We start from the raw sequence: 23,841 nt of genomic DNA on the forward strand, positions 1-23,841 counted from the left end.
TGTCCCATGGTGATGTCCCATGTTAAACTAATGTTTAAGTAAGGTTTTTACTCATGACGTCACAGAACTTAATTAAAGTTTTCTACTTTGAAAATATTGCCATGTTTCTACCAGCTTCTTATGTTTGAAACTACTTTGATCTCTGTGTGAAAAGCGCTCACACTGGTAGGGTGGAACGATTGACTATCAGAACATAGGTGAGTTGCAGCCGGTACTGCTAAACTATGTTATGAAAGATCCACCACTATAGCAGAAATGTTAGCAGCGCTGGTTTTCACACAGCAGGATCGGGCATCGAATCCCTTCTTCCCGTACGTAGAACTGACCTCCCGAAGAAAAAGAAAATGGATAGACCAATTTTTATAAACTATTTCTACATTCTCCCAAACATCGATGCAAATGTCATGCATCCGAAGATTTTCCATGACTATTTATTGCCATCTATGTTTCGATGGTGAAGCGCTGTCCATCAGTGCTTGCACAAATTGTATTCCGAAATCGTTGTTAATCTTCGCAGAGGCAGTTTGGCGCAAGACTTCTGCTGGTGCTTGCTCTAAAGCTACTGCAACGTTGTGAAGTGTAGTGGACGTGTCGTGATCGTTAGTGGTACCATAAGTGGAGTTCTCAGCTGGCATCGGGGCAGTGGAACTACTAGTGAACTTGTGACGCCACACAACTTGTAAACACCAATGGAAGCGCATGAGTGCCGGTGTTGGCTTGCACCCTTAGTCCTTGGCATAAATGTTGTCTTGCCAGCAGCTGAGCTTCTACGCGAATCAATCGATTTTCAAAGGATTCCCTCCGTGCATCATTGTATTCCACTTCCTCCTCTGTAGAAGCACAATCTTCCAGCATTTGTTGCTCCTTTTCCAACTCTTGGTTAAGCCTGACGAAACTTCTTACGCGCGTTTCCACCTCCATCTGGTCTCGCTCCGGAACGAAGTTGTCCACGAATCGCTCGTATTCCGGAAAGGACGACAAAAGAACTATCCGCCGGCACGCCAAAACTACGAGTTGCGCGGACATTGGACAATCAAAACTCGCAATTCAGATATTTGAAGTATCCTGGTCACGGCACCAATGTTTGTTCGCGGAGGTTTCGGATGGTAATTCGCTGCGTTACAATTACCAAGTGTAGTCGTCATGTTTAGTGTGGAAAGTGTAAGAGGATTTTCTTATCTAAACTTGGCCTGTTTATAATTTTCTGAGTATTAATCATGCCAGTGACACTCATTCACTGCTTACTACTCATTTGACGAATTGCTCTTCGCAAAGTTTCTGCTTCACCGTTGTGCGTGAACAGAAATACTATTTTTTTCTACTGATTTCAACGCGCAAATTTTTCATGTTTTCTTACAAAGTTCATTCTTACATTTTAACGCATTAAAGTGCTCAATACTGCCATAAATAGCAATGGCCAGCAAAGCCCAATTTGTCAGACCATGCTCTGGTAACAAAACCGTGCCCCTTCACATAAAATTTGGTGCACAAAGACGCGAAACTAAACACCATACAATAAACATCATACCATACACTTGTTCGAATCTGATTACATCTGAAAATCCCACTGCACAGCGCGTCGAGAAGCGGCAATTTTTTTTTTCACACGCAACGGCAAACAGGACAACGAAGGACGTACGAAAAATAAAACGACATCCAGCGTCATCGTTTTCTCATTTCTTACCGACCAAGGACATTTCCCATTTAGCAAGAATAATGAAATATTATCCTTGATGTGTGTGTGCGTACTTTCGACACACTAGCACGAGATGGTGTCCGTTCGTTTGTCCATGGTGTCAAATTCCCACCGTTTTCAGCCAACGGCCAAGAAGAGCTCTGACCCAGCCCACACTATCGGACGGTCCTGCTAATGATGTTGCTGTTGAGTTCAGCTCTGCAGCGGTCACTGGTCGTTTCGGAGCGGTGGACAATTTTCGGTCAATCCGAAACAGCTATTAGCTCTATTTTCCGTCTTTCATCCCATTATGTTTATCCTTTTTTTATTTTCATCAGTAAAACCGTTCCCATGTTCTTCTCGAGGAAAGAATCTTCTCTGCAATGTTTTCCCTCTGTTTGGCCCAGTTATTTTGTCACCAGAAATTGGTCCGGGTTCACTGTTTGTAATCTCATGGTCAGTATCTGGCATCGTGGTACAGGTTGCTCATTGTGAGAAATCGAAGCATGTGAAAATGTATACGTACGAATGCTTTGAATCGGTTCTGTGTAAGAAGAATTAACAGGGCAAAATCTTTCTTTTCTGATTGCATTTCACATACCCAACAGGACACGGGAAAAAGACGGAAGGAATAAAAATGTGCACAAACCCAGCAGCAATCTTTTTTTCTTACGTCCAGGAGAAGTTAAAGTTTCGTACATCGTTTGGGATGCGCCGTGTCCTCGCAGTACAAAGTAAAATAGCAGCAAGCGAAAGAGAAATTCTTCAAACCCGATGTGCACGTGCAACTTCCCGTGCGGCAGAAATGCAAGTATTACCGCCAGTGTCTGTGGGTTGGATGTGGTCCCAGACGAAAGAGTCAGACAGAGAATGATAGAGAGAGAGAGAGAGAGAGAGAGAGAGAGAGAAGTAACTCAGAACGATCGTGTAGAGTAAATGAAAGGTTTGTGGATGAAGAACCATCGCTCGCTCAGGCTCTTCTATCCTCCGCTCCCTTTTTTTATCTCAACGCAGCATAAATCTTGTCCCAATAATGATGTCGGAAGGAAAGAAACGACGACCCTGACGAAGTTGGTGTGAGTGATAGCGAAGCAGGAGGAAAAAAATGTCCATCACCAGAGCCATAGCAAAAAAAAAAGGAATCCCACGATCTGTGAAAGCGGACTACCAACATGGGCACATGGGAAGAACTAGAAGGAACCGATTAAAATCTTCTGGGAGTGGAAGGAAAAAAAGGACACCTCAGGCAACTCTGCGGGGTAGCGATACTCGACGAGGTACGGTGGTGAACTTGACCCCGTCGCTGGACAAACTTTTCGGAACGCATCAACCCCGAAAAACCCCATGAAAGGCAAAAGTTTTATGATTGTTTCGTTTCGTCTGTACCGTTTTTATTTTCGAAAGCAATTTAATGAACTCGTTTGTTTTAATTCGCAATTGCCGCAGTACCCAGCGGTAGTAGCCGGTTGCTATACCGTCCCGTGCCCGTCAACTGTGTGCAGACAAAAATGAAACTCGCTTCCCTCCGTTGCGCTATGTTTCTCGTCGACCATGTGTCCTCAGCCGTAGACGTGAGCACCAGCGGGCTCCATCGTGTTGATAATCCGAACTTCTTGTTCCTTTGATTACCTTGGGTTGCCCCGGTGCACCGAGTGAACTGTGTTCAACTTCGTTTGGTCCCATAGCTGCTCCCCGGTGGTCGTTTGAAGTGTTTTACCCCAGAATTTTGCCACCGAATCGCTTACAGATCGGACACAGGGATAGGCGTCTCGTAGATGTGGTGCTGGAACTGTGGCGGACACGGAGGCTTCTGGTGGTACATCTGCTGGTAGTTGCAGGTGTAGATGTTAAAGTTTGGCTGATGGTACTCGATCTCCGGGAAGGATTTCACAAACTCTAGATCCTTTTCCTCCTTGAGCGAGTTGCGCTTGTTATGCCAGCTCGGTCCAAGAACGTCGACCAAGCGATGGCGCAATCGGTAAGCGACCAGGATGAACGTTGTCAGCGATGCGGCTGAAGCCACCAGCACCACTCCCACGACCGCACGGTCCTTCGATTGACGCTGATGACAGCCCAACATCTCGGAACTGATTTCACGCAGTGTTTCACCAGCGAACCGGTCCGGGTACTGACAGATCACACGGCTCTGTTCCGTTTCGATCGGCTTCTCGCGTAGCAGATCCTTCATCCAGCGCATGTGACAGTTGCAGACGAGCGGATTGCCCGAAATGTCAAAGTTGCGCAGTTGTTTCCACGGCAGCAGTTCCTCGCGGAACGTACGGATCGCATTGTCGCGCAGAATAACGTTCTCAATGTGTGGCAGCCCCGAGAACGCTCCTTCATCCAGCTCCGCCAGCATACGGTTGGAAGCGATCACGATCGTGTCCAGGTTGGTGTTGGAGGCAAACGCTCCTGATTGGATACGCTGCAGGTTGAGAGCACCGGCGATGGACACTTTGCGCAGGTTGGAAAGTCCGAAGAAAGCACCTTCGGGAATCATTTCGAAATCGTTCTGCCCAATGGAAAGCTCTTCCAGGCGGGTAAGAATGCTCAGGGCCACGGTAGGTACTTTCTGCAGGTGGTTATCGGACACGTCCAAGGATCGTACGTTCTCCAGACCACGAAATGTATCGATCGTAAGATTCACCAGCATAGAGCCGCGCACATCCAAACGTCTCAAATGTTGCATACCCTCGAACGAGCCGGGTTGTATTTGGTTCAGCGTGTTCAAGCCAAGGTACAGCTCGGCCAGCAAACGCAACGGTCTGAACGATGGAGTCGGAATCACGTTGATCGCATTGTCATCCAGATGCAGTATGCGCAAGTGCGTCAATCCTTCAAATGCCTCCGGATGCAGCGAAGCGATCTGATTTTCGCCCAAATTCAACTCCTCCAGCTTGGGCAACGCACGGAACAGCCCCTTGGTCACCTCCTCAATAAAGTTGCCGCGCAGATTAAGCACACGCAGCTCGTCCATACCGGCGAACGTTTTGTTCCCGACGGATCCAATCTTGTTGTTGTTTAGGTGCAGCTGGAGCAGCCGCTTCTGGTACATGAAGATGCTTTTCGGAATGCCCAGCAGATGGTTGTAGCTGAGATCGAGCATGGTGAGATCGCTGTAGAACTGTATCGATGAATCGATCGCTTTGATGCGATTAAACTTGATCACAAGCCGCTCGATCGCGGGATTCAGGGCGATCGGGAGCACATCCAGTTCACCTTCACCACAGGTCACGTGGAGCTTCACATCGTCACACACACACCGGCTTGGGCAGTAGGCAGCCGCACCATCAACGGATGGCGCCAAAACACTCGCCAACATCGCAATCACAACACAACTCGTCACTGACACCATGTTCAAGCAGTTGTTTTATGATGGGAAGAGTCACCACGAAACGATCGTTACCAGCAAGGGTACGCTGTGCACCGGTTGAAAGTGATCGCAAAACTGTCTCTCACTTATGCTGGGTGTCCCTTTTTATGCTCCAAGGGCCGCACCACTCACACGCTCAGACTGATCATGCTGATCATCTCCGCTCGATCTCTTTGCTAAGATGCACTCATTCTCTTAGAGAGTCGGACGCCTCTCGCAGCATAAAATGAGTGCTGAGGGAGTGAATCTCTCTCTTGCTCAGAGGAAAAGCGAAAAGCAAAAGAATTGAGAAAACATGAGGATCGTATAGATTCGTATTCGAAGCATGCACTTCGATACGGTGCATTTGCTGCATTTCTTGTGTGTCTTGTGTTTGGAATGGTGTTCTAAGCCGCTCAAAACATTGTTCGCGCAGCATGGCACGGTGGTAGAAGGAATGAAAAGAAAAATAGCTTCATCTTGCCGTTTAGAGCGTTTTGGGTTCTTGGGAAGCATAATTCAACGATTTATAATCATCTTGCGAGAAATGCACCTGCAGCAAGCAGTGTGATCCGGCCGGTTTGTTCGGGCGCTTTGTGGCTGGAAAAGCGTTCCCCGTGGTGCAATCGAGCGGTGGCACGGAATTATGATGATGACATTGTAGGAATTGGAAGCGTTGTCTTTTAATTTAAAATTCTAACACAAAAACAACGCATCATCTAGCCGGTCCGTTTGGCGATTCTTGACGTGTAGAAGCGATTCTTCAACCTGAGATGACTGGGGACCGTGTAGCCAACAATACCGGAAGCCTTGGTATCGTCAAGTCACCAAAACTCGGCATTTCATCCAGCTAAACGTTCTGGCGCTGTTCATTGAGTTGTGTTTTGTTTGGAATGAATAATTCATACGAAAATCCAGTCTACCAGCTTGGCTCCCTTATAGGAGCATTTCAGATGGAAGGATTTCGTACCGTACGAACTAGCCCCTTGATCCTTTGAGGACTGACTTGTTTCTTTTTCTCCGTCCCGTTCTCTATCCACGAGTCTCGAGTGTTTTCTGCTCCATTGCACGGGGTGTCTGGGTTGAAGGGCGATGACTGACACACCAGAAACGGTCCGTGGTTTTGTTTTTCCCCCGCATGCTGAGAGAGTTAAAATTGACTTTTGAGCAGACCATCAGAGAGTATCATTGTTTTGATTTTATGCTCGTCTAGCGATTGCCGTACGATACGGCCTTCTTGGTGGTATCACAGATTCTTCCGCTCGAAACGATCGCCAAGTGTCTACACTGGATGGTGCCGTGACGGTCGTCAGTGCTTCTTAAAGTACGCCAGCGCTGATCCGTGCTGTCAGACAGATGGGATGGGTGTTTCACACTTTAAATCAACTCAAGCACGCTGGTGTGACTGTTTTGGTCGCTTCTTTCAAGCCGGGACTGTTGGAGGTTTGGTTCGCACCCGCCACGGTTGCCACGCGGAGAGTTTGTTAATTGAAGTAAAACAAAGCTGTCCTTACAAAAGCACATCTTGGCGAACACTTTGAAGCGCTTCGATGACGTTTGATGGTGACGGTGCTGCCTGTTGTTTGTTGTGATGCTCACGGTGATTTGGACTAACGTGTGGGCAGCTCCAAACATAGCCGATCATGGCGTATAATTGTTTCCCATCATAATTGATCGGACGCTGATAAACATGTGGATTGGGTGAGAGTTTTTCTTTTTTGTGGGACTGCTTTAAATGGTTATCAGATGGACAGTTCCTAAAGAGCTTCGTCATACATTTGAATGAAGCTGTTTTTGGGTGTGCTTGATCAATAACTCAAACGCAAAATATAAAAGTCATCCAGAACGAAATGCATTGCAAACAATGATAGAAGAATTTAGATGAGCGATGTTAGTTGATTTGAAGTTGAATGCATAAATAAAAGATAATTAATTTGGCCAGTGAATCCATTTGACATGACGATATTTGTGAGAAGGAAACCAAGTTAACTATTGTTCGAAATTTAAGAGTTGAAAAGGAAGTTTAATATTTTACGTTATTCATATTTTGTTTTTTCTTGCTTTTTTCTTCTTGGTTGGACTTCTTAGACCCTTCTAAGGTCACGCCGCAAAATGGGATAGTTAGTTCTCACTACGGGCGGACGGTCCGGATGGAATTTGAACCCCGATCCTGTCGTATGAAGACCGGCGCCGTTGTCGCCTATACCACCAGGACGCCCCTTTTTGTTTTTAAATACCTTTTATTTTATGTTTAAGAAAGACGGCTCTTGGACGGAATATTTTTATACATGTCTGCTGCAATCAACATAACACTAGTACTTTTACGATTTTTACGCGTGCAACTCTACCGCGACCAGTGAAAATTTCATTAAACTTATATCCTATTTAGAGGGTAGATATTTCCTTCTCCTTCAATTCAAATGCACCTTATCCCGGGTGAGCTCGGTTGTGGATGTTATTACTGACAGGTATAGTCCTAAAGTTTTCCTCTCTATGTCTGCTAAGGGGTTGGCACCTCTTTGGAGTATCGTGCCGTGGAGACTAACTATTGGCTCCCAAGAAAACCCCTTCTCATGTGGATACTCCTCGGTGTTCACCACTCTATATAGATGCCAGCATTAGCATGGCTGGCGGCCCCACCATTTGCAGAACCCACGAATCCGAAAGCCACTACAACTTTGTGAAGCTACAGTAGCATCTAACTCACGCATTCCGCCAATATTAAAGCCACCAGTAACAAATACACGTTGTCCAAACCTAATTCATTTGGATCAGTGATCTACTGTTGTCGCTGGCGACCCTGACGCCAGCAAAACGCAAAGAGCCGACAGCCACAATAACCTTGTAGGGTTACTGCAGAATCGAAACCAGACATTCCGCCAAATGCTAGGTCGCCAGATACGACATCTTCTAAAAATTGCTTCTTAGACCAAAATAGAGACTTTAAATAACAAAAAATAAATAAATAGAACACACTAAATTAAACAAATCCGACTATACGCAATGGGACAATCTACGGGAAAGGTAGAGCGGAAGGGATCAAAGGACGATTCCCATCTCTTTGGGGAAGTCAAACAGAATCCGCGTATATTCGTAGTCTTCTGTCCCAGGATATCGCTCATCGGCACCTTCGGAGATCTTCCTAATGGCTGCTCAAGGTCTGGGTTAATTCGCATCGAATTCCACAAATGACTCGAGGATGTGGTGAATGTCGTGGTATCCGTTGCTACAGCTTCAAACCTTAGAGTAATTGCTACTTAAGACTTGCGGTTAGTAAGAAAATATTTTTTTAAAGATCTAACTAACATTTCCATATTTCTTCAAGTTTGTACAATTATTCTAAGACACATTTGATTGGTTGTTTCTTATACAGCATTGAAAAACAATAAAGACGTACAAGTCAATAGTTTATCCTGTTGTGTTGCAACCTCAAAGATTCAAATCGTTTCCACCACAGTGATCAAAGTATCAGCCTTGTTTGGAATAAAATTTGCTAACGATACTTAATTTGTTGTATGTTATATGCTATGTTATAGTTATATTGCATGAAATACGACTGTTGGATGTAAATAACCACCTTTTTGTGAGTATTTTGCATTGAAACATGCTGTTTATCGTTTCATCAACCAGCTGTCAAAATGACTGGTTAATTTAGAGCTGTCCATGACGTAACTTAATATCAATAAAAGATTATTCTTTTATTTTTTAAATCGTGGACTTAAAAAACCTATCGAAGGTGCAAAAAAATAAATAAATACAGTTGAAAGGTATGGGACCAGACAAAATTACAAATGATCTGGTAGTTCTAGTGATAAATATTTCAACAAAAAAATCTAATTCTCACAGGTGGTTTGCAGGACTGCTGGAGAAGAGTTTTTCAACATAAATTTGTGATGCAATTTATCCTTAACGTTACAGCGCTATTTTCAACTGTCGGTTGAAATTTATACTATAATGTACTGATTGCATTAATTACTCCAAAAGTAGCTCAGCTCACATTCCAATTCAATCTCGATTTCCGATACCGATCACAAATAACTTTCCGAGAACTAATAACAGTTCACATCAAATCCATGTGTTTGGTTGACAAATATGATACTGTGGGTCATTTGTCGGACACGATCGGATTTTCATTTGCCTTCTGGCGTTATTTAAATCGCCTCCCATTCCCATACAGTACCACTGACGCTTCCCCTGCCCGGAGCACACATTTGTCAATAAAAATGCAAATGTTACACCATTTTGAAGGAATTTAATTAATTAAACTATCCTCATTTCCCCTAGCATGGAACGTCCCCAAGCGGTTATTCCAAAAAGGAAAATCGATACGCTTAGCGATAGTCCGCGACCACAGTTTCAATCGTATCGGAATTTATTGTGGAGAAAAAGCACTCCGAACGGGCATACTCCAAACAAACACTCGTGCACGTCCGGTATTGCTGGCAAGCGCTTTTTCCACCGGGCGGGAGCCAAAGGGAGCCTAATTAAAAACGCATTTCCTCCTCAAGTATGCTAATTTGTGATGCATGTTAGCTACACCACACCGGGACGAACGAAATGATAACCGTGGCGGATCGGCTAGATCGCTGTCCACTCGGTTCCTGTATCGCTGGTTCCCATTGGTTCCCTTTGCCACAGTAAGGTGACTCCTCGAAACATAGTTGTAGCCAAAAATCGATCCCGAAGGGCGGAATAGGCAACGTTAGGGTTCCAGTCGGTGGTCGGTAGAGTGTCCACGAGGTCAGGAAATTCGAAGCCGTCAGGCCGTCCGGCTTCAGCAATATAATCCCCAGGCGAGTAGCCATTCGTTTCAACGCAAGGAACGTGACGCGCTTTACGGGAATGAAAAATGACTCCCAAAAGTTGCCGTGTCTTGAGCGTGTCTTGAGCAGTTTGCGGTCCGTTTGCTTCGTTTAACTCTTCGGTTTGGTTTTAGAAAACTTGAGCGATACCCTCCCGGCGAGACTAAGGGAATGCCTGGGGGTTGGACGTCCAGACAGGAGAGAAATACTTGAGAATCGCCTGGAATTATTGATGGCCAGTTTTGGAGCATTCGTACCAACCGTCGACCTAACCGGCCTCACAAACCTCCCACCGGGGTGCCTCAAAAGTACAGCTAAAAAAAAAACTTCTGAAAGGAACGTGTGCCAGAAGCATGAACTTGTTCGTAGAACAAAGAGCTGCTGAGCGACGCACCTTCCCTTGGCGAGCGAGGAAGCCAGAGCAATCGGGAAATAAAACGGTTTACAAATGTAATTAAAAATTATAATTTATCATACCGCCACCGATCGTTGCGTCGACCCTTTTCTAACCATCCGGCCACCCTCCACCCGGGGTGACCGGGCATCATTTTTCTTGGTCGTGGTGGCGTTTAGCAGCCAACCGTCCACCGATATCATTGTTGGCGTTCTTGTCGTTTCGTGATGGTTTTACCATTCAGAATTTTGGATCATTTCGAAGTCAACGCTTCTGGCTGCTTAGCTGAGTAGCTCAACGAGTGGTCCCTGCTGGTGGTACCCTAGGGCGACGAAGCAACGCCCAACGGAACTGTGAGGCATTATAAAAAAGGGAGACAAAATAAAGACCCATCCAACAAGCGAAATAAGAAAGGTGGAAAGGAGTACACGGGAAAAAAGGTGAGTTCACTATCGTTCGATAAATGATTAAATACCGACAACGAATGCACGCTTTCGAAGAGCAGCGGATTATTAATTTGGGTCCGTGTGGCTCTGGGTTTCTGTTTTTCTTTTTGCTTTTCCCCCTCGCCATGATCATTGCCGTGCTTTTTAGAACCAAAAACCGCTAGGGAGCGCTAGGTCACCGCAGCTATGTCGATGTTTACCGAACCCGTTTTCTTCGCCTCCAGGCGAGGTGAATAAATGTTTGATTTAATTGCTGATCGGGCGACGATCGGAACGTCTCCGAAACTGGGGGTGTGTGGTTTGTATTTTTACCTCTTTCGCTCGAGGGGCAAAGTTAAACGCTACCATTCGAAGGCTTTACGATGATGACCAAATGTGGTTGAACAAATTGATAGCTGTTATCTATTCTGGAGCACGCATTGTAGAGGGTTTGTAGAGGAAAGAATATTGATGCCTTGCGTTAACCATCGTTTTAAGAAGATGGATCCAGATCGATTTGTTGCCGAAGTTATAACATTGGGTAACATTTTTACTAACATATTTTGACATTAATTGAACGCTGATTGTTTGTAGACATGCTAAGTATTTGATCTTTCAAAATTTATGCTTTTTTTGTGATATTAAAAGCCGTGTTTGATGGTTAACAGAATGAAAATTAAATGCAAAGGGCACACTGAACCATTTACATAAGACTTTGACAGTAGTTTTTGCGCACAGGTTCTTCGTAGTTTGCAGTCACTTAAATTGTGTACTCAGGACAAAATTTCTATAAAAGTTTTGTTTTTTTTACTTGAAAGAATCGCGTATCGCGCTTGGCCAACGCAAACAACAAGCTGATTCTTCGATTTAAGTGGTTATAACTTGTTTTTTTTTCCTGATTTTTCTCTTCTAATTGCTAAGAGTTTGTGGTAGTGATGCAACCTACAATAGGAGACTAGCCTTATCAATAAATTGCTGACTTAAATCAATCTATATTTTTAAACTAATATTCGGGAATTTTTGTTCTAGCGTTCTCTAATAATTGCAATAATTCTAATCATCACGACATACACCAATTCGGATTTTAGCTCAGCAAATCTTGTACAAATGAAGCATTTTTATAATTGATTGTAGTTGTATAAAACATCGGCGGATTCTGGTTTTTGAAGGCTCATGGCGGTATGGATATTGAGGCCCAACACTCTGTAGTAGCGACCCCCTGATCGGTGAAGCTCCTCTTTCCGGCGAGGCCTCCTCTGATCGACGAGGCCTCCTCTGGTCGACGAGAACCCTCTAGAGGACGATGGTGTGCCTCCCTGTTCGACGAGGCCACTTGTTCCGCGAGACATCCCTGGTCGGCGAAGCCTCCTCTGGTCGGCACGGCCCCTGGCGGCCACCATATTCGCCTTTAGGTGAATCTGACACTGGTAAAAGTATTATAAAAACTTACCTATAATGGAACGTGTTTGTTTATTTATTTATTACATCCAACAGTCCGCCAACAATGGCTTAACAAAAAAAAAAAAAAATCTCAAGTGGCTAATGGGAATAGGAGGTAGAGGGTGCTAGGAAGGATTGTGAAGAAAGAAAGGAAGAGTCACGCAGAGAAAGGAAGAAAGAGTCACGTCAAACAGGAAGTAAGTGTTGTCGAAGAGCCGAGAAGAGCCGATAGAGCCCTGATTAAGGGATCGTTCGAGCCATAGAGAGTGTGGCGCGATGGGATGTATAGAGAAGGTTGATAGCGCACAGGAGAGACGGAACATCTAGTTCATTGAACAAGAGCCCTGCAATGAAGCTATCACGGATATGGAAATGTCTTAATTCCAAGGGCTCAAGCTCAAGCAGGCAACAGCAAATAGGATAGGGAGGGAGAGCCAGATGATAACCGACAAGGAAACACCGAACAGCTACACGCGTAAATTTCGGTTGAACACTCTCCAGTCTGGCCATCGCATTTGAGCCTGGAGGATACCAGACCTCAGCTGTGTATTCCAGGGAAGATCGAACCCAACAACAGAAGAGGGACTTCATATAGATGGAATCAAGGATTTCGGACGATAGTCTAACAATCAAGCCTAGTGATTTGTTAGCCTTACTGATAACATAATCAATGTGGGTGTTGAAAGAGAGTGTCTCGTCTAGCCAGTCACTTAGATCCTTTACAAAAGATACCCGACGTATAACTGTATCACTGAGGGTGTAACTGAATGAAATCACAGGGCATTTGGTAAACGAAATCACGCAACACTTGTCGGGACATAGAAACAGCCCGTTCTTACGGCACCAAACAGATTAGGAACTTAGGAAGGTTTGGAGGGTACAACAGTTAGCGAACACAGGAAGGTAAATCTTGAGTTCTTCTGCGTAGAGCAGGAATCCTTCGGAGGGGAGGATAGAGGTCCAGTCGTCGACCTTGGGGAACTCCAGAGGAGCCTACGAAGGAGTCGGACAAGCACGAGAACACTTTGACTCTATACACTCTGTTACAAAGGTAGGACGAAAACCAGGACAGTAACCGACTTCTGATCTCGAGTCTTTTGAGTTTGGAACGTAGGTCGATTTGCCGTCTGGATACCAAGTTAGAGAGAGAGAGAGAGCATAAGATACAAGACACATAAGGTTGGAGGAGGTTATGCGTTTGAGAAGAAAGCCATGTTGGCGAGGGGATAAATGGCCAAAAATGACAGTAAGGATGGAAGTGTAAATATAAATACCGTACCAGAAAAAATGTATATGCATTCAATAAGCGATGAGCAATATCTTCTTCTTTTTGGCTTGACGACGGTCGTCGAATGACTTAAAAGTCCAATTGGTACCTAGTAATTGAATAGTCAGGGATGATCTCACTGCGAGAGACGGTCTGGATGGGGTTTGAACCTCGTGCCTACCGTTTGATTATCTGTGTTGCTGTAGCATCCACCACCTACAACATAGCACAAAATCATGCTTGAGGTGCTTCTTCGATCTTTTCGATCTTATCATCTTTGAAATCCATTTTACCCGAATAAGTTTTTCTACAGAAGAGAAGGGGTTTATATGGAAGCTCAAAAATTTAACGTGCAAGTGGATAAATATTTAATATTTCACTTTACAAATTACTCCCCTGGCTGCGGTTAGAATAATTTCCATGCACAATAAATTCGAACAATCTGATTAAACACAGCGTCATAAACCAAGCGCTAGAAGCTTGGGCCACTTAAAGCTTATAAAAATTAATAACATCATCACAGTGAGTAAAGTCTACTTAAAACAAATTTATTCCTTTCGATGGTTCTGCTGGATGCGTAGGATTTATCTGTTTCGTGCAAAGCGAATGTTTTCTAACCGCTGCTACAAATTATTCCACCGAGCGAAGCTTATAAAACCGACAATGTTATAATTTTGCTGTAAAAGTGAATGAGTTTTTAAAGCGAATGCGTTTGACAGAAATGTCTCATTTTGATGTCATAAATTGTGGGTAGTAAAAATATGTTTTTATACTTATTGCTTTTCCCGTTGTTGGACAGATAGGCACATAAATATAAACAACAATGAAGTAGGTAGTAAGCGGTTGAAGATCGACTAAGAAAGCATGTTTGAATCGTTTGCATTCATCTAATAGATTAAGCAAATGAAATTCCTAAGCAAGGCCTTTCCTTCCTTTCCTCGCAGCATTCCAAAACAGTTGCATATTAGTGGTAAAATTTATCTGCTTTTCTTGACCTTTTCTATCTCTTTTCCTTCGCGCAAAAACATTGTCACGTTCACGGTGCGACGCATGGATCACTTTCGAAGCACTCGTTCTAGACAATGAGTTAGCTTTGATGCACCCGGGATGGTTGAACGGACGGTGGTCAGATTTACATTTACACCGCACAAATGTAAACCCTTCGGCTAAATTTTTGGTGGGAGGCTAAACTTGTTTTCCCCCTTTTCGCCGTCCGTCACCAATAATGAAGCACTAAAGCCGCGCACCACAACACAATGGGCACTTGGGAGTGGGACTTAACTTCTTTATTTGTTCTACAAGTTAATTTCGTCTCCCTGGGCTCGGAAGGCTTTCGGAATTGTGTGTTTTTTTTTTTATATATCTCGTTTTCATCGTCATAGCAAACTCCAGTAGCGATGAAGAATCGCTTTTCAAAGACCCCTTTTCCGAGCGGGTACGGGGTGTTTTTCACGCGGCACATCCACCGTATGCTGGGTTGGTGTTAAAACAAACACAAGCTGTCAGTGGCGGGTTGGAAACAAAAAAAATTGGACGAATGGTCCGATAATAGACGGAAAAATATGACTTAGTTAGCATTTTATGACGCTCAGTTGTGCCTTTCTGCGCCATCCGAGATCTAGCGTGGGGGAGCTGGCGAGCTGGCGCTTGATATGCAGTTGACTTCCGTCATTAACCGACTGACAAGTGGATTATTATGTAGAATGGGAACTTTAGATTTAGATCTGCAGCGCGTCTGCAGCTGCCCTGTCGTGCCGCATTTCTTCTCGGGCCATTCTCTCGTCGGTGGTTGGAAAGCGTTGGGAAAATAAACAAAGACTTCTGCCGGTGCGAGCGCACGGTTCTACGAATTTCTTGTCTAGGACCGTGTGTCTTGTGCGTGAGGAGTGAGTGACAGCTTGACGGTGGCAAACGGAACGGAACCAAACCGAAGGGCCGTTCGGTTATTTGGCCATTATTTGCTGCTCCAATATCTGCGCCCTCCCCACTTGGGTGTCTTGTGGTTTTGTGCGCAAAACGTGTGAGCGTCGGATGGGTTTTCTAGTTTTTCGGGCAAACGTCGGAAAAACGCCAAAACCCGTCAACAACCGATCCGACTGATGTGGCATAAATTATAGCTGCACACGAAGAAAGTGAACCTTTCTTTGCATCGGAACGGAACCCGCTTGGCAAAGGGGTCCTCGTTCCGACGCGATAATTATCATAAATAAAGTATAATTATGGCCAGGTTTTGTTATGATAATTGGCAGCTGATTCCGAGACGTTCCGGGACACCTTCACACCGGGGAAGCTTGCCTTCTGCAGGGTCAGACACTGATGTCCCGGTCTAGCCAAATATGTCGAGCCATTGCCATGAGCATGATGGGTGTTTATTGCACACCCTCACCTCATAACGCTTACGGGAGAAAGACAAACTTTTTTTCTACCCTAGCCGTTGCTAATGGTTTCCAAGCGAACGACCCGCTTACCCGCTAGCCGCCGCTAGGGATTGAACTGCCGAAAGAACTTTTCCGTGTTTAATGGTCTGCAGCTTGGCGTGCGTTGCAGCTCACTCGAACGTTAAATTCGTTTTTGACAGCTTCCACCCGAAATGCAATTGTCCTTCCGCATTGCGCTTCCAGGCCATTTGCCACCAAGGCTCCTGAAGGTTAGGTCCCATTTCTCCTCGCACGAAAGGACAACTGCAATTTGTTCTAATTGCCTGCACACGACAGGCAGCAGGAGTCATTTAAATCGTGTGGGCCCAAGGTGAGGCGAACTCTAGTTGATAACCGGCCAAGGACTGTGCAATGCAATTAGATTCGGATGGGCTTGGGGTTTCCTGCGACAGAGGTGCAGTCCTTGGAAGAAATTACGATTACACTTAGCATTCCGAAAAGTGTCGAGAAACTTCTAAGAAACAGGAATAGAGGTGAATAGAACAGCCAGAAGTAGGGATGAGAATCTTGAAACCATCGCGGAAAACAAACAATCTTCGACGGATCGAGCTGTCACTCCATCTATCCCAGTGCGTTAAAGAGCGGTGAAATTCTCCAGAAAAGCAGCGGGACCACTTCGGCCAGTCAATATCGAAGAAAATTTATTCAAATCACCAACGTCACTTGACTGCCGTTTCACCGTTGCAGGCCCATCTCACACAAGGCTCCCATTAATCGAGCCACAAACCACTCCAGGTTCGGTTAGTGGGCTTTGGCGTCGAAGGTGTGAAGTACGGCGTGATGGACTCGAACGAATCTCAACGATACTCCGACTCCGGCGTCTGGCGATCTTGGTTACGGCGAGCTCGGGGCTTGATTGCTTGATATGTGCCGCCGCCAACAGCCCGACCGATTGCAGATATTGAACGCTGCCCGATCGATGGAAACCGGGCAAAAATCTTCACCGCCCAACAGCTGCTTCGATCAAGTGCTTCCTTCAAAAAACGCTTTGAAGCGGAGATCGCAAGAGCTATTGGGAAGGGAAAAACCTGTTCGATCGCCAAGTGTGCACTGTTTCACCCCTTTTTTTCTTTTGGTGGAGAAGCTAAACCCAATCGATAGTTGCTCCGGCCACCGTCATTAACATTCTTCAGCTGCTGCTCGAGGTGCGTTTTGGGGGCAGAAAAGAAAACCAAAACCAAAAAGACGGTTCCGAACCGTTTGGCAGCTTCCTGAACAGCCACTGCTTAATGAAATTTACACCGCGAGAAGATTTTTCGCTTTTTTTTCTGTGTAAGACCAAAAGCTCACCCTCTCTTTTTCTTTTTTTTCTCTGACCAACTCGTCACCGGAAATCTTAAGCTCTGCGTTCATCTTTTTTATTTTGTTGTTGTTGCTGCTGGCCACTTAATCGACGGAGATTGTTTGTGTGTTTTGTGGATTTCTTTCGGGGAGCTGTGAAGTGCGTGTGTGTCTGTGTGTGTTTTTTTATTTGGTAGTGTTTGCTGTTAATTCCACTTTTGATTTAATTTCCTTTCAAATTAATTAATCTCACATTAATCCACTCGATGGAATTTACATATTTATTACAAGACCGATGGGAGGCACATCAGAACGTTGGTGGCAATGTTGATGGCAAAAAGTTTGCACTGTTTTAATAGGTTTATAATTTTATTCGGATGTTTTGTATTTTTACTGAAGATGTTTTGTTAGTAAAAAATTAAATATCGTTACACCTTAGTATCCAAATTCAACTGATGGAAAACTTTATTAACACATAGCTCGATGTAGTTTTATTTTAAACGAAGTAAGAGCAAACAGATATCGGTGCCAGTCTTCACGCGGCAAGACCGGACTTAAAATCCCATTCGGATCCCGTAGTGAGGACTGACTACATGGTGTTGGTAAGTCTAGCCATTTGATGGCCAGCGTGACCTAAAAGTTCTTAGTTTAATAATCAAATAGAAACATAACATATGTCCGGAGCTAATATGCAGTTGCAGATAATTTAATTTGAGAGATCCACACATGACAAGAAACTACATTGTTTTTTCTGGTTTGTTGGCGTTCTTTTCACCACATCGTTGTTCTAGCGGCTTTTTGATTGTACAATGGCGGTGGCATCGTAGAAATGATACACTTATTTGAGTGCCCCTTTATTGTGTTTTCTGTCACTGTATGTTACATGGGCATTTTGACGGATTAGATTGTTTACTATTTATGTGAAAAACATACACTTAGTGATCAGATAAGGTTTTAATTAATCGGCAAGGATTCAAGCCGCGAACAAATAAAAAAAATCATTTGCAAGGTTTGTCAAACTTTCAGATTAGGCAGATACTGTCTCATCTCAATTTTATCCGATTATTCGTCTACCGGAACATCAAGCGTTACAAGAATATAGGTATACTTGTTCCAAAGAAGAAACCGGGCAAAAAACTTAGTGTTCGGACTCCAGGGGTGATAATAGGGATAAAGAAACGTATCCAGCGGAATCCAGCTCGTTCTGGAAGAAAGATGGCGCGTGAACTGAACTTGAGCCACTTTGACATGCAACGCATTCTGAAAAAGGATCTATTCGGGATATACCGAGCCGATAAAAGAGCAGTCGAGCTGTATCAAAATGCGTCAGCGGTGATTGTATGAGGAGCGTTCTCGACCAAAAGGAAGTTGCGCTATTTATTTATCTTCCAACAAGATTCAGCTCCAGTCCAAAAGGCTTCGATCGTTCAGGAGTGGTGCAAGGAGCATTTGGCATGTTTCATCATAGCATCAGAATGGTTTGCTTCGTCTCCAGATTTGAATCCGTTTTACTTCAGCATATGGGGATGCATGCTTGGGAACTTGGGTGTCGTCAAATATTTCAAATTTGACGAATTCAAGTGACGGTTGTTTGAAATTAATTGGGTGAAATGGAAGTTCATTACTAATTGTTGTTATTTATTTCGATTCCGACGAGAAATCAAACCTGATTTTGTTTTTATTACATAGACAAAGTGTATAATTTCTGCGATGCCAACCTGTATATTCTATTGTATATTCAAAATAAAAAGGACTAACCGGTCTTATGAAACATATAGAATGAACGGTATTCCACATCCAACAGTGTTATTAACTAGAAATGAATGTCGAATCATGCAAGCCTCAATTTTATGTTCGAAGTTCCTTATCGTAAGAATTGTGGGAACATAGTTGTGAATTTTTCGTAGTTCTATCTCGTACTAGAAATCTGCAGAGTGAAGAACTGTATAACAAGAATTTGAAGAGGCAAATGTAGAAGCCATTATATAAATGTCCGAAACTACGCTATTCTTGTGCCCAATGTGCCGATGTTTCAGCCGAAGAAAAACTGTCATTCACCTTTCGCTCAAGATCACACACTGATCCGACACAAAACCTCCTAAACCGGTCATAACACAGCAGATTCCCGGTAAGCCTGCCTGCCAAAACACGCACGGGCAAAAGAGCGCAGCGGTTGCGGTGGATTTGGAGCTATCTGATTTCTTTTCACACCACAGCCCGCCATCAAACGATCATTAATCCACATTTGACATAATATCGTCCGTCCACCGGCTGACGGGTTTTTTTTCGGGATTTGAATATTCATACGGCGATGGGTTACGGGCTTTGCCAGCCGCACCCCTCCACGTGTGCCGACCGCTCCCACCCTTTTTTGGGGAGGAAATTTTGTATTCTCATGCATACCGACGGGAAGCAGAAACATATGAAATAAGCAAAAAAAAAAGTGCTAAAGCCATAGATTGGGCAGCTGTGAAGCAGTAGCCAGTGGGGTAATTACGTTTTCATGAGCACTTGTTGGTTTTTTTTTGTTTTGCACTTGTCTAGCTCCATAAAATTGACCTTCGGTCGTCTTCGGTCGGTGGATTTTAATAATCATACCGGAATATGTGAATATGAGTAGTTGCGCTTTGGTATGCAAATTGAGTGGTTGATTAGTCTCGCCCGTAATGTGTGTGTGTGCGTTTGATGGAAAAAGAGAGATGGTAGCAATAATTGGCAAAAAGGTTAAAGACCGATCTACCATCAAATTCACCTGACTGGTTAATGCCTGCGAACGTAGCGGAACTAGCCAACAGCTCTTCGGAATATGGAACATAATGACTCCAGCAGGATAGAAGTTGCATGCTGGGAAAAAGAAGCTCGTCGCTGGCTAATTAGTTCCATAATCCGTTATCGTGCTGATCAATCATTCATGGCATCGGATCGAGGGGGCTGGCAAATACATACATTTCCTTCTGTTTCGTTTCATGTGCGATAACTAATCACAGCGCCTCGCAATCGGTAACGAATTGGCGATGGGTGGATAATTAAGATATAAAATTCTAATCTCGTTTTGGAATAATATCCTCGTGGGTTCTTTACTCCGTTCGCCAGTTTTGTGCCAGAATCCGGTGGCTGCCGGCATGATATGATTGGCGATGGCGATTGAAAGTCAGCAAATATTATTATTCAATGGTCTGGAAAGGATTCCACGTCCAACTGGAGCAAAAAATTGAATATTCATCTCTTTCCTTGTGGTGGCACATGTGGGGATACTAGGACCCAGGTTCGGTTTTGGATGATGATGTATAGGGTGAGGTGCTTCCTCGTAGGTGCGGTAGGGAGGGTGCTTCCTCGTATAATTTTTATGAGCCACATCAAAACTCGGTCGTTACGCAGTCGATGGGGGATTGTAATACAGATGGAAGTGATGAAGCTTTCGGATCAAATTCATCGCAAAACAACCTCGATGGCTGCTGTCGAATCACACTGGGAGTATGTTTTGGATCGTAAAAAGGAAATTTACGTTACAGACACACATAATTGTTTGCTGTACTTATTTACATTGAATTTCAAGGCTTCTTAAAAAGGACTGTCCGTGACGTTTAGCAATTAAAGCTGAATATTTGTACGAGAAGATCAAGCAAATCAATATTGGGAGCGGCAAGCATTATTCCAAGTAGCCAAGTATCCACGCTATTACCATGAGAGCTGCCATGTGAGTGAAATTTGCACACCACCATATGCCTGCAAGGGATGTAAGCGTCTAAACAGTGTCGTATTGGAATTGAAGGCTTCCAGTTCGGTCTTTACAAGGGCTGCATAAAATATTTTACGACTCCGGATGACTCCATTTTCCATCCGAAAAACCATATCCTAACAGCAAAGCATGATCCCGAAATAGGCTACCCTTGGCAACGCCTCAACTTTGTACCAACTACTGCTCCCGGTATATTGAGCAATAGAAAAGCTGCTGAAAGAGCTGAAAGAAAACAAAAAACTCGAAAAAGTTTTCTTTTTCTATTTTTGTTTTGCACTTGCACGCTATGAATGCGTTTGAAAGTAGTTTTTCCTGGTTGAAAAGATTTTAATTATTTTTCATATTTTTTCACGTGAAGGAGTCGCACGTTCCGTGCGGGCGCGTGAGAGTAATCCGAGACTAACTTAAAATTCCGATCCGTTTCCAATGTTATTGCACTTCTCGTAAAATTGGCTTGGGGGATTTTTTTTTCTCCCGCTGCAGAACTACTTTTACCGGGGAAAAAGAGAACTAAAAACCACGGAAAACACATCTTACCATGTTGGTAAGGTACGTTTGGGTGGAGATTTTTAATTAGATGAAGAAATGAATCTCACACTCGGGGAAGAAAAAAAGGGTTTGCGCCAGAGCTTTGTTTTTCAACTTTTCTTAGCTAGTGTAAACCGTAGAAAACTAGCGAAAGGTTGTGGAAAGATCGTGTGGCAGTAAGAAACTCTTTCCAATCGCTTTCGTTTAGCGCGGTGCCGGAATTGGATGGAAAAAGTTTTATTTGCTTTCCAGGCATCTATATAACCCCTTTACGATAGGTACGTGCCCGGCCTGACGATCGTGTATTGCCGGATGATCTTCAGCCATTTTTTTTTGAGATTGTTAGCGCCAGTACGGGGAAGAGTTCATGCCAATTTTAACGCCAGTATGATTCGATGGTTTTACTGCAGTAAACCGAGCACAGATGGAAAAAGGTGCTCAGCTTTACGGAGAAAAGTTACCTCGCGGGAAGAAGTAACGAAGGAAATCGAGGAAACAGACACACACACACACGCGCTCGAATGTACGTCTGGATGAGTTCGCACCGGTACGTGAATTGATTTATTGCAAAAATACCACCAACCGTAGTCAAACCGTCGTGAGCAGCATTCGATAAGCGGATTATCCCGACGTGGGGCCACCATCACGATTAAGCTGTTTAGTGCGACGTCTTCAGAATGCTCTCTCGCTTCTCTGAACTGAACTGAGCTAATTGGTGCCCACTGGCAGGGTCAGCGAGGGACTATAAACATTTTATGCGCTCCGGCGGAAGCATCACGGGCTAAACGGGCAAAGGCAAAGAGCAAATCACTGGATCGCTAGCGTAGAAATGATATTTATTTTAGCTCTAATGAGTGTCCTGCTGTTTTTTTGGTAAGGAATTTAACCAGCATATCATTAGTATCATTTATAGCGCGTCGATCGATATCAGCGTTCGTTTGAGGCGGGTGGTGCTGCTAAGAATGGAAGCTTTTTGGTAGCTAGAATATGCGCTGTCCGAAATGATTCCAGTATTATGCTTTTCAGTTGATTGTGAATGTAAAATGTATTGCAATATTTTATTCAACATATTGCTGATTTGGCCCTTTCGGCAGTAAACCGAAATATTAGAAATAAATTAAAATGCAAAAATATTGCAAACTTCTATTTCATTTCGCTAATTGTAGATTTGTTGACAGTAGTTTTATTGCGTTTATATTGTAACTTGATCTTCTTCTTGCCCTGCTCAGGATTGAGTTCGTCGTGTAGACATGGCCAGGTCACCAAACCGTTTCCTCGGTTAAGGGCTGCAGTCCTCCTTCCATGGTTGAATCCTATCTCCGACTGCTTAGATTTCACCTGATCCAGCCAACGAGCTTGCTCCTCTACGCCTCGTGCCGTACGGATCACTGACGAGTCCGGCATCTTTATCACGTGCCCCAGCCAACGTATCCTTCAGTCTTTGACTGCCATGAGGATATCAGCACCGCCAAATAGCTCAGCTAGCTCGTGGTTCATTCCTCTTTGCCATACGCCCTGCTCGCACACACCGCCAAAAATAGTCCTTAGCACTCGCTGTTCGAAGATTTCGAGTGCATTGGCGTCCTCTATCAGCAAAGTCCAGGACTTCTATCCGTAGAGGACTACCGAACTATCAAGGTGCGGTAAATCGTACATTTCGTGTGTTGTTGGAGTCATCTTTATAGCCGGTATTTGTAGGAACGATTTTCCTGTATTTCGGATTTCCCTGCTATGACTGTTATGATCGTACCAAGGTAGCAGAACACCTGTACCACCTCAAGATTGTCGCTATCAACTGATATTCTGCTTCCGAGTTGGGCTCTATCACGGTCAAAGTCTCCGGCAAGCAGGTATTTAGTCTTTGTCGCACTGATCCTCAATCCAGTTATATTGGCCTGTACGCCAATTGTACGCCTCGCACACCACCAAAGATGTCCAAATATAACTTAATCTTTAAGTATGTAAACCAATCTGTCAATACTGACACCCGCATCTTCGTACCAGGATTCGAGAAGAGTTGACTGTCAGAAGCGGATTTAACCCTTTGGAAGCTTCAGGTGGAGTGGATGTTAGGACTCCTCGAAATCATAAGCGCTAAGAAGGGGGGGGGGGGGGCCTCAATGCTTATAAAAGTTTTAATTTAAAGTAAATGGGGCGGCCCGGTGGTATAGGCGACAACGGCGCCGGTCTTTAAACGGCAGGACCGGAGTTCAAATCCCATCCGGACCGTCCCCCCGTAGGGAGGACTGACTAACCTCACTACGTGGTATTCATAAGTATAATCGAATCATACTCAAATATATTTGGGCGGTCCGTTAGAGAGACGACAGAGACGTTCTTCCCAAGGCAGGAAACCTAAATGAAATCACATCCGGATCGTCACTCGATAATGAGAAATTACTATTCAACTACGTGCTATCAGTAATTCTAGTAAGCCGTTCTAGTGCTAGTGCTAGCTTGGGACTGTCGTTACTTCGGATAACGATTTCAGCAGCGGAAT

The 23,841-nt window shown here is 44.2% G+C and overlaps 4 protein-coding genes across 6 annotated transcripts in view; 1 reads left to right on the forward strand and 3 right to left on the reverse strand.

Moving 5' to 3' along the window:
- The window catches only part of LOC126568803 (gastrula zinc finger protein xFG20-1-like), a 343,175-nt gene that overhangs the window by 194,568 nt on the left and 124,766 nt on the right, over positions 1-23,841 (reverse strand). The gene's annotated exons all lie outside the window — the stretch shown is intronic.
- The window catches only part of LOC126556360 (probable cGMP 3',5'-cyclic phosphodiesterase subunit delta), a 441,422-nt gene that overhangs the window by 165,086 nt on the left and 252,495 nt on the right, over positions 1-23,841 (reverse strand). The window lies entirely within an intron of this gene.
- Positions 1-23,841, forward strand: part of LOC126556322 (ras-related protein Rab6) — a 467,299-nt gene that overhangs the window by 57,537 nt on the left and 385,921 nt on the right. The window lies entirely within an intron of this gene.
- On the reverse strand, positions 3,417-5,047 carry LOC126556055 (insulin-like growth factor-binding protein complex acid labile subunit). The gene has a single exon (XM_050211231.1). It carries the CDS (start codon positions 5,028-5,030, stop codon positions 3,417-3,419), a length of 1,614 nt encoding a protein of 537 aa, XP_050067188.1. The 5' UTR covers positions 5,031-5,047.

The sequence above is a fragment of the Anopheles maculipalpis genome, chromosome 2RL (genome assembly GCF_943734695.1).
Source record: "Anopheles maculipalpis chromosome 2RL, idAnoMacuDA_375_x, whole genome shotgun sequence".
Classification (NCBI taxonomy): Eukaryota; Metazoa; Arthropoda; class Insecta; order Diptera; family Culicidae; genus Anopheles; species Anopheles maculipalpis.

Bases quoted from the DNA above. Each gene is read 5' to 3' on its own strand.
- LOC126556055 (XM_050211231.1), bottom strand. From the start codon at position 5,030: ATGGTGTCAGTGACGAGTTGTGTTGTGATTGCGATGTTGGCGAGTGTT.